This window comes from Mastigoproctus giganteus, chromosome 8, assembly GCF_048544385.1.
Source record: "Mastigoproctus giganteus isolate SK-2022 chromosome 8, ASM4854438v1, whole genome shotgun sequence".
In the NCBI taxonomy this organism is placed as follows: domain Eukaryota; kingdom Metazoa; phylum Arthropoda; class Arachnida; order Uropygi; family Thelyphonidae; genus Mastigoproctus; species Mastigoproctus giganteus.
The window spans coordinates 66,882,818-66,910,160 of record NC_143582.1 but is presented as its reverse complement, the minus strand read 5'-3'; the positions used below and the strand labels follow the sequence as shown (position 1 = coordinate 66,910,160).

General features: G+C 39.5%; 1 protein-coding gene across 1 annotated transcript in view; it reads right to left on the bottom strand.

Annotated features, from left to right (window-relative positions):
- LOC150081591 (calcium-activated potassium channel slowpoke-like) overlaps positions 1-27,343 on the bottom strand; it is a 409,705-nt gene that overhangs the window by 195,133 nt on the left and 187,229 nt on the right. Inside the window, exon 2 of the mRNA XM_090380557.1 lies at positions 19,730-19,791. Within this exon, the coding sequence (XP_090236683.1) occupies positions 19,730-19,791 (62 nt within the window). The remainder of the gene's footprint in view (positions 1-19,729; positions 19,792-27,343) is intronic.

The following is a 27,343-nucleotide window of genomic DNA, read 5'->3' as shown; positions in this document are numbered from 1 at the left end:
TGGACAGGCAGTGCAAAGCTTGCATCGACTTAGGGGTGGCCATATCTCCTACTGAGGACCACCTCTTCCATTTGTTCCATCTTTGGCAGTGATACATCTGTATCATGGCAGCCAGTGCTATGTTGCCATTTTTGAATAAAGTCCCTCTGTATCGTTTTGTTTTCGTTGTTGTGTCGGTGTTGTTTCCTACATCATTTCTGTGCCTCACGAGGTTCCTTTGGTATGCTTTTCCCATGTATATAATCCATAGAAAGGACAGAGGATCTCGTGCAGGAGTAGCTATTATACATTCTAACCATATACTCTGTGAAATTGCATCAAATTTTACAAATATTGAATCACTATAGTGCCTTCTTCATCTTGGCAAGTTAAAAGTTTTAATCGTATTGCTTTCTTTTCCATCGACCTTTAGTACTTAGAAAGCTCGCTGGAATCTATCTTCCCTCTAATTCAATCTGCCGACATAGCAATGGTTTTGGGTGACTTTAACTGTCAACTGGCCAATTTAGGATCTTCTTCTCCATCACTGCAGACTAGGGCTGTCTTTAATATGCTTCACAGCTTTTGAACTGATTTGTAACTTTCCAAGCAGAGAAAATGTCTACCTTGATCTAATATTCTCGTCTACTCATAGGGTTATCATTGTGAACCTCTATATATTTCACTCGGATCATTCGCCTATTACTTTTGACATCATTGTGACTTCTCATAACTTCAAGTGCAGCTCCCATTCTCCACGATTCAATTTCGTAATGGCTGACTGGCCTGTGTTCAACCTAGCTCTCAGCAACATAGACAAGCAGCTCTTTGACGCTACGGATGACATCGATGTGCTCACCAGCAGCCTGATCAACTGTGTCCACTCGGTTAGATCTAACATTGTTCCTCAATTCCATCTGACCGCACGCTCTACCTACCCACACTGGTATAACAGCGAACTAATACATAAAAGTAAATCCAAAGAATTCTACAAAAACAGGTATAAGCAATCAAGTGACAGTCAGTACTATGAAATATTCAGCCAACTCCGCAAAGAAGTGAAAACGCTCATATTAAACTCTTACAATATGTATACAAGTCAGTTCAGGATAGTCTGCTTACTCACAGAGATATCAAACCATTCTGGAATTACATGAAGCATAAGAATATAACCAGTAGAAAGTTACAACTCCATAACGCAGATGGAATTCTCTTATCTGACGAATTCAGTATTGCTCAAAAGTTTGCCAAACATTTTTCGAGAATTCAAACAAATGATACATTGAGACCCGCCTCATTTACTGACTTCGCACCTTTTTAAAGATGATATCCTCATTAACCTCTTTATCACTGATGAAGATTTAAATTCGGCATTAAAAAGCATGAGAAATGACTATACTAGAGGTCAAGATGACATTCCAGGCTTATTTTGGAAAATGACTGTCACTACCTTAAAACCCCCTCATACTACGTATCTTCAACTTGTCTCTCAGGCTGGGGAAGTATCCTAAGCACTTTAAGCAGGTCAATATAGTTCCTACTTTCAAATAAGGTGGTAAAAATGATATAACTGACTACAGACCCATATCCTTGCAAAACAGCCTGGCTAAACTCTTCGACACAGCAGCACACAAACAGCTCTTCGAATTCTTCAGGCCTTTCATTGATCAGAATCAACATGATTTCTGCAGTAGCAAGTCAGTAGTCACAATTTGCTTCCTTTCTGGCAATACACCTCTGAAGCTCTTGATAACCACCTTCAAGTTGATGCAGTCTACACAGTTATATCTAAGACATTTTATAAAGTCCCGCACGAACAACTTCTGGAAAAACTTAAGCTATATGGTATCCGTGACCCATTGCTCTCGTGGCTACGCAGCTATATTACTCATCAATCAAGTGAACTCAGACTGTTTTATTCCACTAAGTGGAGTACCACAATGCTTCCCCTTAGGTCCTCTTCTGTTCATTGTTTTCGTAAATGATCTTCCTTCTTTCATCTACACCTCCAATGTTCAAGTTGCTCACTATGCAGATGATCTTAAGATCTACTCAGCAGTGAAGGAGATTACCGATTCTCAACAGCTTAAATGTGCTCTCAATTAATTCTCTCTGTGGCTATCTCTGAATGGCTTATCTGCTAACCCCTCGAAGTGCAAAATAATCTCTTTCTCATCCTGCAGATCTCCACAACTAATAAATACGGAGTACATTATTAAAAATCTGTGATCATCGACAGGTGTGACGAAGTTAACGACTTGGGGATTCTCTTCTCCAGCAGTGCTAAATTCGATGCTCATGTCCTTAAAATCACTAGCAAAGCAATCAAAACACTGGGATTCATCAAACGGAACACTTACAAATTCAAAAACTACAGATATGCGGTTATCCTTTATAAAACTATTGTTCTGCCAATCCTTGAATTCAGTTCACCCGTCTGGAATTCTCACACAAAGACTTTAACTACCAAAATTGAAGCAGTCCAAAAAAATTTTGTCCGTTACCTTACGTACCGTATTCTTCTGTTCTATCACTCAGTGTATTATGAATTGCTGTGTGATTACTGTCATCTGAGGCCTCTGTGCACTAGAAGAGTTACTGCTGACATCATCCTTCTAGCCAAAGTAATCACTGGAACTTATGAAGCATCTGATATCCTTAGCAAAATAAACTTCAGTGCTCCTTGTAGACAATTTAGGAACCTTACACTGTTTCGCCTTGACTCTGCCACCACGGAATTTATGAAGTTTAGTCCACTGAACAGAATCAGAAAATCAGCAAATGACTCTCTTATTGACTTCTTTGATAACTCCCAATCACTGATGAACTTCGTCCACAAGTTTGCCTCTTCTCTTAAACTGCAAAGTGACTAGCTCTGATCTAATTACTGTATTTTATTATTAATATGTGTTTTATTATTTTTCTATTGTCTAACTGATTAATTATTATTTGTTTTACCGGTAACTTAACTTAATGTAATCCTCTTTGTACATATGTTTGTTTGTTTTTTGGAACATTAGCAACTAAGGCCATATTGCTCCGGATTATGCGGTGGTCATTCTCTGAACCTTTCCGCATGCTCCGTATGATTTTAATGTTTGAATCTATATCAGTGTTTATCTTCCTATTGGATCTCTTATTATTGTTATTATGTTTATTGTTCTGATCTCAGATACACTGTTAATGGTTACCTGTTGTGTATCTTGTTATTAATAAAAATAAAAAATAAATAAAATATCCAGGCCACTCCTATGAGAAGCTACAGGTGAAAACCTGACTGGTCCTTCAGTTTTGCACATCAGTATATGTAAAGGAAATAGTTTGTTCTCGTTGTGCAAGGAGCGGCCATTCTTACAACGAATGTTCATGTAAGAACATGAAACCTACTTGTGCGAATTGCTCAACTATGAATCGTCCTTGTCTCATTCTGTTCGAAGCACGTTATCTCCACGCACTGAAATTGGTCCGGAGCAAGACAAACGTTTTAGTTTTCGCTTTAGGATGCATGCACTTACTGATTACTGATGCTTTTCTGTACTGAGTTTGTTTTCCTGTCATACTTCTTTCTTCTGCTACTCTTTCCTGTTCATGCTGTTCTCTTCTATTTCTTTATTTGGTATTATCAGTACTCAGGTAGTGGATCCATGGTCTTCTATATGCTAAGGATGGTAACCAACTAGTGTGAGTGTGTGTTTGATTTCTGTACAGTATTGTAAATAGGTGGGCGGTTTGCCAGAAAAGCTGTTGGACCGCCTAGTTTAATAAATAAATAATTTTACCATTCATCTTAGATCCTCTTTTCGGTACGGTGCCTAAGTGATATCCGCAGTGTCAATTTTTATAGAAAAAAATTTATTTTTTGCTTCAACAAAGCGGAATTAAGCCGTCTGTGTACTCAAAATCCTTACCTTTTGACTTCCTTCACTTATCTGACACGCACTAGTGTCATCTCCTTCTTTGCTCTTCTTCAATAGGAAGATGTGACGAAGAGGCATTTGCCTAAACGCTATATTAACTACGAGTGTTCCTTGCTGTCCGCAAAGAATGCTACTTGAAGCCATCGGTGCTTCTTCCTGCAGACGTAAAGAGGATAAATACATAAATAGACCACGACGTGGCCGATGAAGCGGTCGCCAAGAAAATCCTACCTCCAGCCACAGGTGATTAACGTAGCTTGTAACGTAAGACACCCTGTGCATCGCTTCGCGTGCCACGGGAATGAAACGCCACTGCGGCGGGTAGCGTTTGACGTGGTGGAAGTGTCAGGCGATCCTCTCTACCGGCTTCCGCACAGGCGACAGTACAGAAACTACATTAATGGGATTGCAGTGAGCCTCCACACAAGTAGTCATTGTCGTAAACACATGAACAATGGATGAAGGTCAGTGTAGGTCATGTCGGGATTTAGCGGAAGAACGAAGTTGCTAACGAAACGCGATAGCTTGTCAATGTGCCACCAATTTTCGTAGGAGTATAATATGCAATTTAATAAAAGTGTGCAGCATCTCTAAGATATTAATTCAGTTGCCTTCATGTGTGGCCCAGCAGACAAAATCAGCGAAAGTAGTACACTGCATGGAAATAAAAATAATGGTGTGAAACTGGTATTCAGGAAATGTTCTCTAAATGCTTTGCTTTACACCTGAGGCTCCTTATTACCCTGATTTAGAACTTATCAAATCTAGGGTAGTTAGTCTCCGCGGTAGCACAGAGGTGTCGTCATCGTCGTCCTCCCCACACCGGGTGGAAAAGGCCCTGTCTCGAATTCCATCGATGCCGTGAGGTTATGGGCTTTTTTTCATTCCGTGGCTGAGTTAGTCGGACTCAGGCGTTTATTAGCAAGGTTTTTCCCCTAGAAACTTCTTTTTTTTTTTTTTTTTTTTTTTGTTCAGCAAAACAGGCAAATCGACCAGAGAACACACGTAGTTTACAGACAAAATACACATGGGTATATGTAATAACTTATACCTGGTGATCCTAATATAATAGGCCTAAGAGAAAGGATCAGAAAAAGGATGAATTCAGTTATTACTCTATGAGATTTCTCTATCCCATTGCTCACTACAGAGATTATCACAATCATGATGCATTATAGTCATAAAGCTACTTGAAAGCGATTTTCTTTTTTTTAAACGTTGGATAATAATTTTATTCATCTACCAAGGAGATATTAAACCCTGAAAAATGCAGATCAAATATACTTTATATAAATAACATACATGGTTAAAATTTACGAATTTATAGTTATATATGTTAGATACAAAGTTTAAAAGTTGTTGGTGATGGTTTTTAGGAGCATCAGCAACTTAGAACATTTCCCTGTATAGTTCTTATACAGTTAACATTATAAGAACTGTATAAGAACTTTTCACTCCCACTTGGTGTGGGAGTGAAAAGTTCTTATACAGTTAAAACTGTGCGGGCTGAAAACCCGGAATAACTTAAGGTGGAGGGGATTATGGTGTCCTACACCCTGTGCCTGAGATCAGTTATAACCCCCGATTGAAGAAATCTTTAGAAATTCCTCCAGTCAACGACGGGATTCGAACCCAGACTTCTCCAAACGAGTGACAAGCGGCGGACGCCAAGTTTAAAGCAAGTACTGTGAACTTGCTCACAAGAACTTTGCATAACGAGAGTGAAAGACCATATTTAACCAGTTGACAGTTGAATTCTTTATGATCCCACTCCATTCATTATTCGAGACAGCTTACCGATTTGGATTCATCTGAATGGGTCGAATTTATTGTTGTATTCTCAAATAATCCATCAAAATTTAGTGAGCTGAAGTTCTAATGTAATAATATAACCTGAAATGAATTGAGTTTGGTGTTAAGCAACAAGGTAATTAAGGCAATGAGGAATCAGCATACTGTGTGTGTGTCAGTTTGCTGGACAAAAAACCCAAGTTTCCCAGCTAAAAAAAGCCGACTCGATTCGAACTAAGGTCTTTCTTTCTGGTATGGGAATTGCTGTTGGGTTTTTAGGAGCATCGGCAACTAAGGCCATGTTGCAACGTGTATATTATCTGTAAATTGCTTGTGTTCTGAGGTCAATTTTCTGTGTGCTAGATAAAAAAACCCGAGTTTCCGGGAGAAAAACTATGCTATCCTCGTCTGAGACCGACTAACTCAGCCACGTTGTGAAAAAGACCCATTAAAATTCCTCCTGTCATCGCGGAATTCTAACTCGGGTCTTTTCCACTCGGTGTGGAGAAGACTGCGATTCTATCAACTGTGCTAGCCACAACATCCTGGTGTGGGAGGACTGTGATTATAACCATTGTTCTGCCGCTAGGGCTTGAAATTATTAACTCCCTCCTGATATAAACGGTCTTATATGTGGAAAGGGTGAAAAGTTCTTATACAGTTAAAACGAATAAGTCACCAATGATGTAAATAAAACTTTAATTAATGAATAATTGTGCAAGAGCACATAAATCTTGTGACTAAACCAGTTTTTATAGGCTTATTTGGTAATAGTTCCGACATGATTTAAAAAAGTAGTTATTGATGCATATCCCAAGAACCCTAACAATAGAGGTTATTTATTGTATTCTTCGATCGTCTTGCTGTTTGCTGAATGAAAAACCCAAGATTCGAGGATATAAAGCCATGCAGCCCTTGCCTGACACTGACCAGATGAGCCACTTTGTGAAAAAAAGACCATAAAATTCTGTCGAGGATTCAATAGAATTTGAAGTAAAAACAAATTGGAAAAGCTCATTTAGGGGATTTGAACTCAGGGCTTCACCACTTGGTGTGGGAGTACGGTTACTATAATTGCTGTAATACCTGCGAGGGTCCTGAAATGAAGTGAGATCGATACTAATAAATAGATCATTGTATATTCAGCTGTCTCTCCCTAAGTCTCTCGAGGACTAGTGGTACTGATAAAGCTCCTCACTTCATTGCCAAACGTGTTAGTCAGTTCATTCTCAGACTTCTCTTCCACATTTTCAGCTCGACCCTTGATCTACAAGTTTTCGTAAACAGATCAGTCGATTAAATCTTCTGCAGTAACGGTTTTAAAGATACAGGTCCCCCCCCCCATATTAAAAAATTAAATTTTCTGTTTATACTCCGGTACGACCAAACGGTCAGAGTAGTTAAATCTACCCAGCATTTTAGACAACCGAACTGCGGCTACTCCTGAAGCACCTGGAAACGTTTGTTCCCTAAAATTTAACAAAAAAATGTTTTGTAAGAATATCCAACATCTTTGCGCTGAGCGTGCTAATAAATCAACTCTAACGAATATTCTTGCCGTGAAAACATCTATTTTAATCATGTTCGACACAAAAGCTGAAATGGCCGTTCTGTGCAGAATATTAAAGCTGCATATGGCTTCTTTAATATAGCTATCTTTTTAGCGCTAGTAGAAAACGTCTTCCGTGTTAGAGATGATGTATTGACTTTCTTACAGACTATTTCGAAATAGAAGTGTTCTCTTCGCCTGTCGCAAGGTGGCGTCCTGTCTGACACACTGTTTACTGCTTTTTTGATTCCTTTTGTGTATTCTAGGGAAGATTTTCTTGTGTACGCTGATGACATAAGATTTCTGACGCATACAGAAATCGGGGAATGCAGCTACTGAAATGAACTACTAAACTTCGCAACGTACTTAAAGTTCTTTGGCTTTCATCTGACTCCGGGCAAATCAGTAATAATTATTTTTCATAAATACCAACAGTCATACGATCTGCTCTCTACGTAACGACAATTCCTTGTCAACAGGTACAAAGATGACTTTGTGCGAAAGTTATCTTTCGCACAAAGCTAAGATTCGATAGAAATAGGCAAATGGTGAACACTGGGGTTTGTGGTTCGAGCTCATGTGATCACTAAATACCACACACCTGCAATATTGCACACCTTTTGGCGTCTTCCACATTGTGCAAATAAGTCACAACTCGGTTTTCACCACTGAGTTGAATGAAGTGTCACCCCTTATATCTCTGGGTATAAGGGGTGACACTTCATACCCGCTGAATTATGAGAAGCCAAATAGCTTTGAAACAGAGCAGTCTGGGTGATGGTAATACTCAACTGAAAAGAAGTAACAATAGTCTTCTCTAATGGGGAAGGATTACTTATTTGACGTATAAGAAGGACAACTCGTGAAAAATTTCACATGAAATTTTACAATAATGATACCAATGTACAAATTTTGGTTAGTCTAAAAAGTTCAACTATGTAGTGATGATGCAAATGAACTAACTAATATCATAGCTTTAAAACTTTAAATATTTAAAGATCTGTTGTGCATATTTACTATTATAATTCTTTGTGTGGCTTTACTAAATGGAGTTTTGGCTATTGGACAAATGGTTAAATGTAATGACGCATACTTTGTGATATTGAATATTTCAAACTTTGTAAATAAATTTGAATCATGCTATTTTCTGAACTGTGTTATTTATTAGTAAAATTTCGCGTGTTGATCTTATATTAAGTTCTTGTCTTTATCCTTATGTCAAAATGGGGGAGAAATATTTCTTTAATAAACCAGCATGGGGATATTTTATAAAACGATTTTTCGGGCGAGACATATTTGATATAAACCTTCTGGCGAAAAGAGTATTAATGAAATCAGTAGTCTGGTGAAAAAATGGTGCATGCGATGATTAGTTCGTGCAGAGCCAGGACGAGGCAACTGATTTTTATGCCTCCGAGGAAACTAGCCAGAATTGCGCTTCTTCCGCCTCCCCAAGTAACCACATTATATGAAGTGGTTAGCCGGGGAGGCAACCACATTACATCAAGTTCAACATTTAAATCATTTAACTTTTGCTTTCCTTATAGCTTCGGTTGCCTTTCTCTCCTTCCTGGTTCGATACTCTCATCAGAGTTCGAGCATATTCTTCCTTCCCTGAGGAGTCTGCATTTTTATTGGTCAGGAAAGACAGTGATGTTAACCGACCTAAAATTGTAGTCGAGCCAGTCTGGCCATTGATTATCTTGTTTCTTAAAAACAAGTCGAATCGATAATAATACGCCTGCGATCAAGAAGTAGTCTTGAAATTCAGGCACCATTCCTTTGGAGGCGTATTCCATACAAGTATGTCGTTTAATAACATTGATATTTTGCATTCCTTAAACAATTTTGATAAATTCCAAATGAAACGAATGAAGTGATGGGAATACCAGACTTCACGTTCATATTCAACAGTAGAAATAAACATAATCTTGTCAAAAAAGTTAATATCATGCAAGTTCCCTAAAAACGCTGTATAAAGCCCATTCTCTTAGCTGAAACGTAATGTTTGATTTACTACATACGATGCCCACAGCCGTTGTGGCTGGTGAATGTAATTTCCAGATGCGACATGTTTTTAGCTCTTATAAATAAAATTATCTATAATATAATCAAATGTGAAGTTACTTATCTTATAATCTGTGTAAGAGTCAAAAATTTTTTTTATAGTTCAGGTACTTTTTTTTCTCTTTTTAACCTTAATTACTGCGCATTGAAGAATCAGTCAGAAGAAAGTAATATTGACGTGTATAGTTTTTTACCATCAGCATATGTAAGAGGGGAGGTACCAGAAATATTTTTCTTCCGGAAATTAATGAGAAAATTTCCACAAAAGGAGAATGCCTAAAGAAGAGTCTGGAGGCACCTCTCTGCTCAATGTGATGTGACGTAGATCTCACATCACTGTAAAATCAGTGAACTACACTGCTCGATAAAATTAACAGAACACGTAGAAACGTGGCGTAACTCTCACCCACTGATGTAGCTTGCAATAAAGCTGGACAAAATTTGGTATGGTGGTGTACCATAGAAAAACAATGAAATGAGGAGGAGAGAACAAGAAACTTCGACAGGTATAAGGGATATTTATAGGGATTGCATAAGAATTACCAAAAAGGTCTCATTACAGAAGTCAATACAAGATGCTCTTAAATATGGTGATATGACACAAGTAGAGCATATGATCCCCTCCAACGACTAAACAGGCCTGACAGCGGTAAGCTATGCTCGATATAAGGGTGTCTATAAGGTTTTGTGGCAAGAAATCCAATTCTTCCACCAGCGCAGACCTTAGCTCATCAGTTGACCAAGAAGTTGCATTCATCAAGGAGTTGGATGTCAGTGTGCAATACGACGCCCAAGGGCGTCTCACACATGTGCGACCGGATTTAAGTGTGTAGTGGTGGAGGAATATCTTGAAACTGAAGATATTCCTCCACCACATGAGCTCTATGTGCAGTGGCGTTGTCGTGCATGAAAAGAAAATCTGGGCCAACCACACCCCTAAAAGTCGCATATAGGGTTGTTTAAGTATCTGTTCTCGGTACCACTTGCGCAGTTACGCAAAAAACATGAAGAGGGGTGCGCCTATTGATCATTATTCCGCACCACACGAGAATACCACCTCCGCTTCTGACGTTGGAGGGATGGTATAGTATTCTTCGTTTAAATTACGTTTTACGAATAACGTGCAATAAGGTCTAGAAACTGTTTGTAGGCTAAAGCGGGACTCATCAGAGAAAAGAACTGTACCCCATTCAGGGCTCCAATTCAAATATTCATGACACCAGTTTCGATGAGATCTGCGGTGGTTTACGATTAATGGGGATTCATTTTTTTTTCTCTTTTTTTTTTTTTATTAACGTATATACAAATATACAAACGTTTTTCGTATACAATCACCTGGTTCTGCTGGGAAACTCCTGATTATAGAACATCTCATTTAATCCATAAACAACAATAAAACAATCAAAGACTAAAGAAAAACATGTATGCTTGTATACACGAAACTGTTCAGCATAGCGGCGGCACCCGGAACAGAGTTCATCGCCGTTAGTTATCATCGTATTGTTTACAGAATCCTGTAGTTTGGCCAAATGTAAATCACATGTGGTTCGTATATGCCACCTTAACTGGACAGCAACAAAGCAGTATCCATCCTCAGCACAAGGAGGCAGGCCTGTATTAACTTAATTGCCCAAAAAGGGGGCAGATCCTGCATCCATGGAAGGCAGTGCTGAATCGGTGGAAAAAATGGAATAAGTCACTGAAGGTTTCGTGAATTTTAGTACTACTAAGGATAATCCCGAAAGGCAAACAGGATGCAAGAAGAAAGCATTCATTCATTCATTCATTCATTCATAATGATGCATCATTGGAACTCGGTGTGAAAGGTGTCAGTAACTGCCTTCTGTTGAAAACTTCAAAATGGAGACAGTTTCAATCAAAACTTTTATATTGTCAGGCGGGAACTGCGAAACTTTTTCCAGTTAATGGGATTTTCATTTTTTATTTGTGCTTTGTTGCGGCCCTTGGGTTCCCCTATACGCCGAAAGTTAATGGGATACAAACCACTGGCTTCCTTTCTTAGAATCCACTTGATTTGAGCCTTCTTAACACAGTACGGTTGGAAATTTCTTCACCGGTGGCCGCAGCAACCTCAAGAAACAGTTGATGACAGAACATCGTAGGGTTTCCCGTCTTGCTGTTAGAGCCAGTTAGCAGTCTGTTGTGGTTGACGTAGCTATCGGGTGACCATGGGCAGCTCTCCTTGTAATGGTAACTGTCTCCTGAAACTGCTTCCATAGTGCTGAGACGATACTGTGTGACACGTTTAGCCAGGGTGCCACCTCCGCCTGTGACTGCCCGGCTCAAGTCGACTAACGGCCCTCCTAATCAAAGAATCATCTAAACGACGATGACTTGCCTTCCCGAGTACTGGAGATGTGGCTAGACTGAGCAAGCCAAAAATGGGAAGGAAGTGATGTGATCGCAACCCCTATTTTTATAGGCATGAATAATTTGCATAATTTGCGGGTCTGTAAGGTGGTTGGTAGATCAATTTCTATTGGATACTCGGAATTTGCATGCAAGAATGCCTATTATATCAAATATTCGCCTTCGGTCACAAAGTTCACATTAAAATATTCATCAAAACATTTTCTGTTAATGTTGTCGAGTAGTGTATATAAGAGTAAGTGAATGAAACGACAGTGTTAAATGAGTTTGAAAATTTAGAGAACCAGCATTGAATCTGGTACTTAATTTTAGTGGGACAAACGGCGTTGTACTTCATGGGACAGAGCATTAATAGATTTGCGAAAATAAATAATAATGCTTAAAAATAATAATTACTAATAAATAACAGATTGAAATGTATCTTCATCATGGTGATGACACCATGGACCTTTCTTAATATCGTTAAATATAAATAAAATCACTCCAAGCGAAAGTTAAGTGAGCTTCTTTAAGCCATTTGAAGCAGCATAAGTGCCGTTAAGTGAAAATAGTCACTCTACAGCATATGGAAAGACCTAATGGTGTAATTAAGCGAACACGCCACTAGTAATCGGATTTAAGCTGACATCTAAATGAGGCGAAAGGTTAAATTATTTGCAGTAATGTAGAGGTGTGATCGCACATAGCAGAAGGCAGAGATGTGTTTATTATAATAATCTCAGCAGTGAAATTTATAAAGGACCTGTCAGATGAAGACTAGGTTACTTTTTATCGAGGAGAATTGGAAGTTGTTCTTAATTAGTAACAAGGTCCCTGTGCTGTGCGCTGTCATTATGTCTTGTCTGTAAATTGGGAAGACTTTCGAAAAAACGAATTTTCCATTTTTTTCCCGAAAGCTTTACATCACCCGAGGCCAGTTAACTCTACGTGACGTTCTGACGTCATCGACAGAGTTAAAACCTGGAACGTTTTAGATGGATGGCAAGCAACGAAAGCTTTCAGTAAGACTGGTTGTAATCGTAACTCGTAATTTCAAATGATCGCAATCATGATTGATTTCTTCTGTGTTTCTGAGATGAGCAGCCACTTTTCCAGGTACACGAACATACAGTACGAGGAAAATAGTCGGAACTTCCAAAAAATAGTTAAAATTAAATGAAATAAAAATAAACGAAAATTCTTTTCGTTCTTTGTTTGCAGATATGTTATTCTCTTTATTCTAATACTTCACCGAACAGTCTTCTGATCCTCACCTGTTCGAATTACTCCTGAACATATTTCTGTTTATGACAGCTTAATTCATCTCAAGGGTTTAATTCTGACTCCAGCTGAACGCTGGATCATTCTGCTGTCCATTTGCGCACTGGATGAGAAACGAATGCTGCCGACCGTCAACCACAGAGAAGTGATTTATTACTATAATGTCAGAGTGTTGGGCTCCTTACAAGTGATGACGGAAAGCTGTTATTACTAAGTTAGTGATTAATGATTTAGACAAAATTTATAGAAAACAAACATTAATAGACACTCCTTAAAATAATTAAAGACTTCTTGTTACATGTACCTTTGTCAACGTGGTGATCGACAGTGTGCTGTCGAGTGGTCATGGGTGGCTGCACTCCGAGTTCTCTCTAGAGAAGTGCGTTTTATGCAGGTTAATTGATCAAATTTAGCGGCAGCAGAGATGGTGAAAAAACCTGAATGGATCAGTGAGCAGCAGCAAGAATATCGATTTAGTTATTCTACTTGTAGAAAGTAAAACTTTTAATTTTGAAAGTAAAGTCAAAAGAGACACGACTACTTCTAATTTGTTGCGTTGGTTCTTAACCCAACGCAACAAATATATCGTCCATCTTCAGTTAATCTATTGAACTTGGAAAACAACTTGAAACTTGCTAGACGAAAACTAATAAGTTACGATTTTCGTTTCAGTGAGAACTTTAGCAAAAAAAATATTTCCATAAATAATAATTTCACAGTCAAAAATTTTCTGATTCTTGCTTATCTTTGGACGTTTAGATTATTTTTAGCTAACATAGCTTTCGGACGTAGTAATTTCTCTAACTTATTGGCTTAATTAAGGAGTGACAAATAGACGAAGCACATGCCAAACTTGGAATGCTGTTGAATTTTGTTGCCACACTAAAATCTGTAATGGTGAAGGGAAATTTTGAAATGTCATATTTGCCTACTAGCTTGCACCCTACAGTAACATAACTTTGTCATCTTACAGGTTTTTTTCTGACTTCCGTTATTCTTGTATCTAGCTCAAAACAAAAGGTCAAAGAACTTTCAGCCAAAGCGATACAAAAGAGTTCAAACAAGTAAATTATTACAGGCTATCCCAAATAGACATACTAAAAAGAAGGATGAATATTTTTATTAATTGTGATAATAACAGAATTAAAAAAAATACATTTTGAAAGTTATAATCATATTCTACGTTCAGATTCTGCAAAGATGTTTTCTGATAGCGGTAAGGATGGATGAACAGCTTTTCGTATATGACTATTGACCCATTACTAGCCTTCATGGTACACTTTTGTTTCTAGAAATCTGCAGAGAAGGCTATGGGTCTTGAGGAAAAGAGCAGAACGTCTTATACCGTAGTTCCTTCTCTAATAACACCACTTTGCATTTTGAAAAACATTCAGTGATGTTACCTCAAAAAAGGGTTTTTCTGAATCACTTTCTAGAGATGTCAAAAATGACGTTTCGTTGTTTCCATCACAACAGGTTTTCAAAAATCAAGAAAGAAAATTTGGTTTTTCATTAATTGTTATTAATTTTGGCAGAATTTATGCACTGAAATTAAAACAAAATACTTCTTGTACCAGGTTTTTATATTTAAATAGATGTTGAAGACACTATTAAAAAGGGCAGTGTGATAAAAAAAAAAGTACACTAAACACTCACCTTTCATTTTAAGAACCGATCTACGATGGGTCAAAATTCGTTTTTTTTATTTTTTTGCAGATCCTTTTACTTTATCGTCCCTCTTCAGAATCCAGCAATAGTCAGCCATCATGTTGACATTCAACCTCCCGTGGAAACTCATCGCCATGTCTTTCATGTCCTGGTGAAATTTCTCTCACTACTTCGCTACCATTTACTAGACTTTCTGAGAAGTAGTCGAAGTGGAGATGTAAGAAAGTGTGCCTTGACACTCATGTTGCAGCCCAGCTTCTTAATGTTTGCCAACACATTTTCAACTATATTCTCTATATTCTTGTAGTCTGAATCCTTGTTATTCCCTAGGAAGTTCTTAACAACAGACTTTGAAGCTAGTCCATGCCTGTTTTTTCTCTTGTTCATGGTTCCCACAAAAAATCGTTCCGTCATCAGTTTTCGAATTTGAGCGCCAACAAAAATACCTTGATTTAGCTTCTCTTGGGTGATCAATGGAATTTAGTACAAAGGTAATTGAAGCAGAGACCTGTGGTAAAGCTTTCACCAACTGTTTCATCAAACCCAGTTTGATGTGCAAGGGTGAAAGGAGGGCAGTTTGGAGTCTACCAGTGGTTTATGAACTATGTTCTTTGATCCAGGCAACAAACTGCCCCTCTTTGGCCAGACTTGACATCCCAGTGCTTACTCCTTGCCCGATTGTCCCACTTGCACAAAAAGCAAGGCATTTGTGTAGCCAGATTGCTGTCCAAGTATCATGCCTATCGCTTTAAAGTCAGCACAGACCGATCAACCAAGTTCTTCGTACTTAATAATTGTCAAAAACTTCAAGTTCTTATGTTTCTCTCAAATGCACAGAGTGAGCTACTGGAATTGACCCATATTTATTTCCATTGTGGAGCAACACACCTTTGGGACTCTTTGATGAGTCAATAAAAATTCTCCACCATGTAGAATTGTAACCATTTCCTAAATATGTCATTAAATCATTTATATTACTGCAAAAACCATAGAATCGTCCTCAGAAAAGTAGGAGACTACTTCTCATTCTCTGTTTCTGTACCATGAGAAAAACGTCCCATATGCTGGAAGATTTTTGACTTAAGTCTAGAACCAAGGAGTTCTGCAGATCCCCTTGGTAAATTTAAATCTCTCTCTTGTCTTATCTTGGGAATTGCAAATGGCGTAGCCTTCGTTTTACCATTTTTCCGCAATCTCAGTGCTTCAACACAGGTTTGGCAAACTTTCAGTAGAGCCAATTGTTTATCTTGGTCACCGCATTTCACTCCAAAATAAGCACAATACACATTTTTTTAATATAAATTCTTATCTTAATATTTTGTCGTTCCATGAGGAATATCTAACTACCACAATATAACAAAATAAAGTCAGATTGCTTAAACACTTCTGTGAAAACATTTTACTCACTTTTGAGCACACGATAACTCAAAATTAACGTTTGACACAATAATCTCAAAAATAAAGTGAGCTTACACTGAAAAACACTGTTGAACGGCTCTGAAGGTCAAGAAAGAAATCACTGAAGGCAGGTTGCCAACGTGTAGAGATTTAATTTACAAATTCCCAGCATTACTGTCTTAATACATTCAATAATATAACTCATGACGTAAATTTCAGTGAATTATTTAAAAAAAAAAAAAAAAAACGGTACATGGTAGGGAAAAAAAAAAAAAAAATATATATATATCTGAAATTAGCATAGAAAACTGAGTTAAATATAGCTATTAGTTTAGAAACATTGAAAACCATGCAAGATGGTCTACTGCATTGCTTTGGAAAGTTTTATTTGAAAGACGTTCAAACGTTTCGAGTAACGTGTGGAGATTCCCGCTGCAAAACTTCCTTTCCCGGAAAAAAAAAAAAAAAAAAACAATAACGCCTCAACATGTTTAATAATGAATTTCCAGTTACAATCAAAATAAAGATAAATAAGGTCTATAAATTCACTTTTTATATTCGGGGTGTAGTATTGTCACTGTGAGTGAGACCTTATAGAAACCATTCATCTAATTCTACTCTAGTTAAATCTTAGAAAGCGTGTATTCTGCATTCGAAATCTTGTTTTTCTAAAATTTGCTAAACTAGTCAGCATTTTAAATCTTTCAACTTCAATTCTTTATGATGTAGTCTGTGGAGAAGGACGAAATTCTTAATATAGCCGCTCTCCTTGACTGCTTGAGATTTCTTACAAATGAAATAACTCGTGAACAGCATCATTTAAGTCTTTACAAGAGATTTCCCTGTTGATAATACACTGCTCGAGAAAAGTAACAGAATATGTAGAAAACGTGTTGTGACTCGTGCAGCTTGTAATGAAGCGGGACAAAATTTGGTATATTGGTGTAACATAGCATAACGATGAAATGAGGAGACAGCCAGAAACTTCAGACAGCTATAAGGGACATTTATAGAGGTTGTATAAGAATTACCAAAAAGGTCACATTACAGAACTCGATACCAGTTGCTCGAAAATATGATCACATGATATCAGTACGGCGTATGATCCTCTCCATGATCCAAACATGATTGATCGCCTGACAGCGATGAATCATGCTCCATATAAGGGTGTCTATAAGATTCTGTGGCTATAGATCACCAAGTGACCGAGGGGTTAGCTATCGGCGTGCAGTGCGTTAGCTTAATTGTGACTTGCCTTACAAAAGTGTACCCCATTTGTAAGGCAAGTCACATGTCCATGGCATCAATTTCAACGAGCTCTTAAGTATTTTGGGATTAATGGGGTAACTAAAACTATTATATGAGGATCACCTGGGATGTTAATTCAACTACCCAGGTGTAATTGTGTCTATAAATTGCGTGCGTTAGTCGATTTGCCTGCTTTGCTGGACGAAAAACCTTGCTATCTACGCCTGAGACCGACTAACTCAGCCATGGAGTGAAAAAAGCCATAAACGTTCCTCGCGTCATCGACGGGATTCGAACTCGGGCCTTTTCCACCATGGTGTGGGAAAGGACGATGACAAAACGTACAGACGTGGTTAATGGGATACAAGCCGCTGGTTTCGTTGCGTAGAGTCCATTTGAATTGAGCCTTCTTAACACAGTCCTGTTGGAAATGTTTTCACTTGTGGCCGCACAACCTCAAGAGACTACAGGACGTCTTGGGGTTCCGTCTTGCTGTTAGAGCCAGCTAGCTGTCTGTTCTGGTTGAAGTAGCCCTCGGATGACTTTGGCCAGCTGTTCTTGTAATGGTTCTCGTCTCCTGAAACTGCTTCTATGGTGCCTAAACGAAACTGCGTGGCACGTTAAATCAACTTGCCACCTCCACCTACGACTGACCAGCTTCAAGATGTCCAAAGGCCTTCCACCTCATAGAGTCATCTTGAGCACTGGAGATGTGACTGTCCCACTAAGCAAGCCAAAAAACGGGAATAAAGTGCCGCAAACTGTGTTTTTATATGCATGAATAATTTGCATAATGTGCGGCTCTGTAAGCTGGTTGGTAGATCGATTTATGTTGGATACGCGGATTTTGCATGTAACGATGCCTATGATATCAAATATTCGACTTCGGTGACACTGTTCACAATAAAATATTCATGAAAAACATTTTGTTTTGTTAAATTTTTAACGCAGTGTATTATCGCATAAAGCACAAAATGTCTCCATTTCAGGAGGTCCTAGTACACTCAAAAGCAGGTCATCTAAACAAAACAGCTTTCTTTTTTCGGTGTTCTCTTGTCAATATCCCTGTTTTTTTTCTGGACGAAAGACTCAGTTTCCCGAGGGAAAACCTTATTATCCAAGTCTGAGACTAACTAACTCATCTACGGAGTGAAAGACGTCCATAAAAGTTCCTGGATTCATTGACGGGATTTCGAATTCTCATGCCTTTTCTACCTCGTGTGGAGAGTACGGTGATTATAACCACAGTGTTACCCATGCAGAATTACCTGGACAAAAAAAAAAAACATGTAGACATGTATAGTATTTTATGTAGGGTGGCTTCCAAGCTGCAGTTCAACTCCAACTTGGTATACTGTGATGAATACAGATCTCTGTAAAAAGCCAGAAATGTGCATAATGTTATGTTTCAGTTTGTGTCTGATGTGTTTAGTTGTTTCTGGCCACTTGAACAAAAGAGGAGACGAGATTGCCACTTTCATCACCTGGGTATTACTCGATAAACAAAATTTTGACCAAGTGACCGCCTTTTTCATCTACGGCAGATCTAGAGTATGTATTCCCTCATTAACCTTAGTATACTGCGGCCAAAATACTGACCTACTGTAGGTCTTCTTTGAATGTAAAATTCATTCAGTACGAATGTCAGAGCTAATTGACAGAGATTTATTGGAAAATCATTTTGGTCTCTAGTTCACAAATTTCAGTATATACTGTATTGATAAATTAAGTCGACACAAGGGGAAATACATTTCTTTTCCTTTACAAAAAAGGCTATTGCGTGAGTTGGTTTGCCTGAATGAGCTGTAAAAGAGTAAGAAAGAGTAACGTTCTCTGTAATCTCTAGTTCAGCTGTAGGTTAAATAGTTTTGAATTTGGTTTTTGAAAGAGAATCTGTGATTCGCCTTTCTATTTATTATCTTCTTGGCAAAATGGAAAAATAAAGCTCACCACACAATACCACGTTATTTATTTGCCCTTTTTAACGTATTTGAACAGAGGCGTCAGCTTCAATAAGAATAAAGGAGAGCTCAAGAAGAAAATCTGCAAGACAGATTTTGATTTTAAAAATATCAGGCGGTTTTTCTTTATTGAACAAATAGAACTGTGCTTTGTTAGGAAGAATACAACCTGGGATCAACTGTGAGATCATTTGTGGAAGGAACAATATTTTTCTCTAAATGGATTCTAAATCCACCGAATAAGAACTTTTTCATTCTAATGATTAATCGTTCTTTAAGTTTCAAAATATTGATGATCTCTAGCATCTCACTTGAAACCATTCACGTCCTCCAATCAGGAAGAAAGAGACGAGAAGATAATTTATTATTTTCAAAGCTTTAGTCCATAGTTATGAAAAAAAAAAAAATATATATATATATATTTTTTTTTTTCAATATGATTTGGAAGAGAAAGTAAGAAATTAGCAAAACACAATATTCATAGGACAAAATTCACTTACCTGGAGGCATCGATGAAATATATAATTAACGAAGCAATGCTAAGCAGGAACACCAGCACCACCTACAAAATAAAATACTAAATATGTAGTTAAACTTGTAATCATTTGATAAGATTCAGTTATCCATAGTAATTTTAAAACAAATTCTACTATACATCAGTATGAAATAACATAGCTTATATAATTCGAAACTTAACTCTAATTTGGAATCATAAGTGTAATAAGTGGAAACAATTTAAAGCTATGCAGTAAATTGTCTTTTACTGTTCTGTACATTCAACAATGTTCTTGTTTCATTTATGCAAGCTTGAACCTCAGCGATGGAGGTTCCAAAAAGTGTGGAAGTTGTGAATTGTAACTTTGAATGCGTTCATATATTCAAATTATTGAAAAAAATATATGCGCTAAATATATATCTCCCTTCTATGAGTGGCTAGAAACTTATCAAACAACCTTTATAGCTATCTCTACTCTATCCTGATCACTGCATTATGAGCTGATCAGAGATAAGGAAAACAAACAAAAATTTTTATTTCACACAAACCTTACGCAGAGTGAGTTGTGGAATGCATTTTGTGATTTTAAATGTAGAAAACAGTTCAGATACGTTTAAACCGACATCTGTTAAGCTCAGATTGTTAGCTGCTTTGGTTTTCATGGTCTTTATCAGGAGAAGTAAATTCTTTAAATTTCAATCTCTTTGGTTAAATCTGGGGATAGAGAATTTTGGGAAGATTTTGTATATTGTAGGTGAACTGAAAAGAAGAAGGATGCTTAAATGAAGGATGTCTTCAACTTTGTGATTGTTGTCCGAAGTTTTGTTCCTAATAAGATCAAACACTGTAGTAACGAATGGGCCTGGAGTACTGGGGTCCATAGTTTAATATACACTTAAGTTAGTTATAAACCAGTTATACAAATATATTAACAAAAATCAGTAGCTTTCGGGACGCGTGTCCCTTTGTCAACTGACAAATTAAATACAAATTTAAATACAATACAACGAGCTGAGTGAGGCACGTTAATCATGCGTCATTGTTGTTGCGCGGACGTGTGCTGCTTTCTACGCCACTGATCATCCAGCAATAAAACGGTTGTCTCCAGGATGGGATGTAGACGTATGCCTTTCTGGCGATTTAATGCCTTTGGATTGCTTACTATGTTGAGTGACTCTAGCCATAGGCGGTGTGGAGAGTGCCGTGAGTGGTCTACTATTTCAAAGTCGCGTTTGGGGTCAAGATCGTGGTTGGTGGCCCAGAAATGTTCCGCGACCGCGGACTGGTCAGTTTCGGCAAGCCGGATTGCTCTGTCGTGTTCCGTGAGGCGATCCTGGAGACGCCTTGATGTTTCTCCTATGTAGCAACTGTTACAGTCTCTACAGGTGATGCGATATACCACATTGCTGCGTAAGACAGGTGTGACAGGGGTCTTCACGCTGGAGACAAGTGAACGTAGGTTCCTGCAGGGTAATTGCACACATTTGATGTTGTAACTTCTAAGGACCTTCGAGATCCGTCCTGACACGCCTGGATAATAGGGAATGTAGGCGGACGATATACCGACTTGGTTCGGTGGTCTTGGGTTGGATGTGAGTTCTTCTGCCTGTAATAGGCATCTGCTTAGTACATGGGATGGATAACCACATTTGGTTAGGTCCGCCTTCACACGGGAGATCTCGTTACGCCTAATTGTGTCGGTGCTGGAATGGCTCCAAGCCCTGGAGAATAGGGTGCGGGCAGTGCTATTGAGATGGCTTGGTGCGTGGCCGGACCTGTAGTTAGTGAATTGACCGCACCACATGGGTTTGCGGTATACTGAGGTCTCTAGATGTGGGCCTACGCGATGCACTTCGACGTCCCTATCTAATTTCATCAAGTTTACCATAGAATCAGAGGTGAACGGTACGCTCCCGTTCCTGGACGTCGAAGTGCATCGCGTGAATATGCGGTGGTCATTCCCTGACCTTTCCGCATCCTCCGTATTTGGTGGTGACGGGCTCGAACCCCGGTCTAATCAAGAAGCGTGTGCTACGCACTGCTGCTCCTTCCCACCTGGCTATGGAGGCGCCTCTCCAGGTTTGGCTGATGCCTTACAGATGCAACTGCGGCATCTGTAAGGCATGAGCCAAAGCCGGCAAGTGTGACAATGTGGGTGTGTAGTGTTTTGTTTTTCTGTTGAATGTTGAGTGCTGGACTTGAAGTCGTCGCAGCCAGGGGACAGAGGACACCTGGTACCAAGCCCCTTGACTCTCATCCCAAGCCACGTGGAAGCGCGCCTTGGACACCAAACTAAAAGTCTCGTACTGGGGCTTCCAGGGATTACCTGGAAACCCCAAGGTAAATTATGAAAAGAAATGGAATAATAGTGGGAGAAGTAAGGAAAGGAGGGGAGGATAAAAACGTAATAGAAAACAATGGGAGAAGAAAGAGAACGGCATCGCCCAAAAAAATAAAAAAACAACTAGTAATATTGAGAATAGAAGAGAATAAGAAGACGGTTGTAGTCTATCTGTAAACATTGTAATAAGAGATCTATGTATCCAGCACTTATGGATATTGAAAAATAAAATGAAAAGTATAGCTGTCGTCAAGACAACGCAAAATGAGGGTTAATGGAATTTTTGTATTCAAGGTGTTTGTGTTTGTATGGCGGTCTCCTAATGGGATAAAATAAAAAAAAATCAAATTATTATATTAGGGCCACCCATTATTTGTAATATATACCCATATATGTATTTTGTCTGTAAATTGCGTGTGTTCTCAGCTCGATTTGCCTGTTTTGCTGGACGAAAAATCCCCAGTTTCTGGGGAAAAACCTTGCTATCTACGCCTGAGATCGACTAACTGAGCCATGGAATGAAAAAAAGCCCATTAAAGTTCCTTGCGTCAACGACGGGATTCGAACCCGGGCCTTTTCCACTCGGTGTGGGGAGGACAGTGACGGTACCACTGCTACCTGCGCAGACCTCCTAATGGGATTTTGTACTTTGCGGCCTGGAGGGTTTCCCCTATACGTCGAACCTCCTAATGGGATACAAACTACTGGCTTCCTTTCTTAGAGTCCTCATGAATTGAGCCATCTTAACGCTGTCCGGCTGGAAGTGTTTTCACCTGTGGCCGCAGCAACCTCAAGAGACAGTTGATGACAAGCTTTCGTAGGGTCTTGCTGTTAGAACCAGATATCAGTCTGTTATGATTTGACGTAGCCTTGGAGCGACCTTGGCGAGCTCTTTTTGTAATGGTTCCTGTCTCCTGAAACTGCTTCCATAGTGCATGATACATTGCCAACGCTTAATGTAACACATTAAGCCAATGTGCCACTCCACCTGCGACTACCAGGCTTCAAGTCGTCCAATTTCCGTTATCTCAAAGAATCATCTAAACGACGATGACTTGCCATCCTGAGTACTGGAGGAGATGTGGCTATACCACTGAGCAGGCCAAAACCGGGAATGAAGTGATGTGATCACAATCCGTGTTTTTATATTCATGTATAATTTTCATTAATGTGCGGCTCTGTAAGGTGGTAGATCGATTTCTTTTGGATACTCGGAATTTGCATGCCACGATGCCTATTATATCAAATATTGGCCTTCGCCGACACTGTTCGCAATGAAATATTCATGAGAAACATTTTGTTCTGTTAATTTTGTTGAGCAGTGTAGTGATTTTCATCTGTTCAAATGGTCGAGTAAATTTTTATTAGGTCGCCTTTGATCACTTGCGATTGTTTCTCAGCTTACTAGGCAAACTATGGAGTTCCTGAGGCAAAGGCTCTTAGTCGCTCAAGTACACAAGGATTTTGATTGGAAGTGTTTATATATTTATACAAAATAGAAATTTAGTTTTGGTGTGTAAGTTACATGAGATATTGCATTGTGTATTTTCAGAATATTCTACTGTTTTATTAATCACAACTAGCAGTAGCAACTCCGATGGGCGGTGATGGCATTGGAAAATGTGCAAATATTCTACCATTTTATCAATAATAACTGGCGCTAGTAAATCGAGGGGGGGGAGATGATATTGTGCATATAAGGGTGGGGGGGTACAACATTCAGGGGTGTTGGGGGTACAGTCTCACCATTCAGGCTGTGAGAAATCAAATACTACAGGTTAAAGGGCTGCTCTTCTATCAATGATCAGGACCTGCAGAACAACCTCCACCTTTGCAGTCCCGGTCCTTACCGGCAAGATTCCCATTGATATGGAAGTTGCTTATCACCAAATAAAGTTTCTACGCAAAAGGAACATACAGATCATTGCTCACAACATCCAGATATACCTCAACATACCTGCTAAACAAGACCCGACTAGAACAAGAATGCTGATAATCTCCAGATAGCAGGAGAAATGGAGCAACACACAGCACTGGGCAGTCACCGTAAATTCTTACCATTACTGACAACTGAAAAAAACTGCACTAAATGGTTCACTCCAGTTGACGAGCAATGGTAGCTTCAATGAAAAACTCCACAGTATGGACCTCACAGACAACCCAGATTTCACCAGCGGTAACAGGGAATCGTGGGGCCACCAGATGTGCCATTGTCACCTATACATAGACATTCAGACACAACTTAAAATGAATTGAGACTGGCTGCTACACTCAATATGAAGCACCGGAATTGACTGCAGCTCAGGCTAATTATGCAGCTTTCTGTAGGTTTGCTAATGTCATCTTCAAGCGTATTACCTGAGAACAGCGCCAACCGTTCCTGACATGCAAACTCCAGCAACAGGATCAAATTTATCAGACAAAAATTAATGGGACTAATCCTGCAACTGTGATCTAACTAAATCTTACCTAATGCAGTAAGAGAACAAATTTGCATGAGAAGCAACTACTGGAATACAAGATACACTGTAGGACTTAACCAAAGAAGTCCTTACCTGTGGCCACTTATTGCAACATCGTCCATATAGATTTTCTCTTGCTGGTCATGATATATCCTCAAGAGTGAGGAACTCAACTTTGTCTTCCTTCCCCACCTGACCCCAACATTGTACCATACAACCAAATGCACACCTATCTTATATACAGCCATTTTTCTGACCTTACTTCCAAGGACGGACACCTCAGCACAATAATAAGGAACATCAATGGACTCCACCTTAGGGAGTGATTTTTACTCCTAGATATCCCACCTCAGAGAGTCTGGGGTCAGCACTGCTGACCCCAGACTCTCTGAGGTGGGATATCTTCATCCATAGTGATATCCACTAATGGATACTTCACTTGGCCACATGTTGCCCACCTGCCACTTACCGAACCACACCTTGGCAGAAAACACTGCAGTTCCTGATCTTCCCGGAGTGGGATTCTCCCTGCACACACTTAAAGCGCTGGACAGTTGGTCCAGGAATCCTCCACCTCAGTAGGGGTCAGCAGTGAAGATCCCACCATCAATTTAACTAACAACTGCTTCCTATTATGTGGGGACGCATCTAACTAGACTTTCCATGGTTCCTCTCTAATGGGATCACCAATATGGCTGCCGTTCAGTACGTACGTGTGATATATCGCACTGTATCTTTTGTCCAAAAATGTGTTTTAAGTGTGTGCCAAATTGCAAGAATGTTTTTTTCCAACAGCAAGAGTTGAGGAAGAGGGTTCCTGTGGTAAGATTTGTTTTTGCTATTTTACAAGGGATTTGTGACAACTTTCTTGTTCAGTACCTAACGCTATGGTTAATGGATCCACCCACCACGGCGACATTAGCATAACATTAGGGAGAATAGCGCTGACACTTTTCTTGCTATTCACGGCTATTTCTCGCAACTTGACTGGGGCTGGGTGTTCCCCCCTCTTGTGCATTCTTGAGCAGTGACTGTGCTCTAACAAATTATCTCTCTTCGTGCATTTTATCGAACTTACCATGTGCTTTAAGTTCCCCCCTCTATAAACTTTATGGAGGAGGGAACTTAAACCCTCCCGGGAAAACTAGTCCCGTTGCTGTAGGGGCATCCTTACACTTGGGCATCTCCCTCACCAAGTAGCCTGCCACGGATAGCCCAAAACAACGTCGACTCATTTCTCAGAGCCAAATTCTCCCACAGACTTGTAGGAGGCGTCATTCTGCTCCAAATTTTAAACTCTATTCGACGAATCACGCGGACCCCGATTATCTGGATAGATCTGATTATCCGTATTTCTACCAACATGAATGAAGAAATGCAAGAAAGTGCTGGGAAACAACCAACAACGTCTCAACAAAACCCAATTTGTGCCCCTCCCTTCATCGACCTTTAGGAGGACTCGAACCCGGGACCGGCCTCGAAAAAGAAATATAAAAGCTGACCGTACCCAAATCAGAGAGGAATATGCGGAGCTAGAACTAGCCGAAAGATGGCTCCACCTCACAAAACGATTTGACTGAAGAGACAAAGCAACCAGAGGCCCCTGCTCCCCTGGATCCCACTCTACTCCAGACGCATCTCGAATATCAGACAACAGCAGCTAAACTGGAGGCATCCCTGGATGGTGGGGCGAATAAAATACCACAGCGCGTCCCACCTATGCTGATGCTCTGAGGACCGGAGCAGAGGAACCACCGTGACGCACTCCCCCCTCCCCGAATAAAAAGAAGACTTTGTTGCAACGCCCCCATTTAGTGGTGCTGAAACCAATCACCACAGAAGTACATCGCACAAGTAAAGAAGTTAAAAACGCTATAATAATTAACTTCAGCGAAGATTTCGTGACTACCAGGATCAAGTCGATTCGAAAAACCCGGAACATTGGGATAATCATAGAGACCGAGACGCAAGAGGAAGCAAAAATAAAATAACCCAAAGATGTCATCGCTGGGCCCTTTTGCGGAGCGCCCCAAGAGAAAAAATGGACCATATATCCTAATATTTGACACAGACAAGGACATTTCCTCAACCGCCCTGCTAGAGGAACTCTACAGGAGGAACCTACAGCAGAAACAGAACCAAACAAACTCATATTCCCCAAATACTAGCCCAAGGCGCGGAATGGCAATAGCACGAACTGTGTTGTGGAGCTTGCCGCTATGGCCTGGGGTATCTTAAGCCAACAAACAAGAGTGTACATCAGCTGGGGCAGTCTCCGCTTTAAAGAGCACGTGACTGTTCCAAAGTGTTTCAAGTGTTGCCGATTCGGCCACACTACGCACACGTGTATGCAGACTCAGTTGACTTGCGGGCACTGTGCTGGTACCGGCCACGATTTCAATATATGCCCTAACAAGACTGCACCTCCCACATGTGCCAACTGCAAAGCCCAAAAGATAGATGCCAACCACTTAATCAGAGACAATAAATGCCCGGTATATGTTAAACCTAAGGGTGCCCATCAATCAAGAATCGATTATGAGTCGTCTTCCTAAAAGATTTAACTCAACCATAGTGAAATTCGCCTAACACAATGCTCAAAGGGCCAAAGTAGTCGCAGTGCAACTTAGACTAAAAGCTGAAGAGGAAAACTTAGACTTACTTTTTCTATAGGAACTGTATACCCACAACAAAGAAGTTAGAGGGTATCCTCTTACGTTTAAAGTGATGCAATGCAATGGAGATACACCATGGGCGGCCACTGTCGTTCGCAACCCTGACCTCACGGTGACAACAATTTCCCACCTATACACCA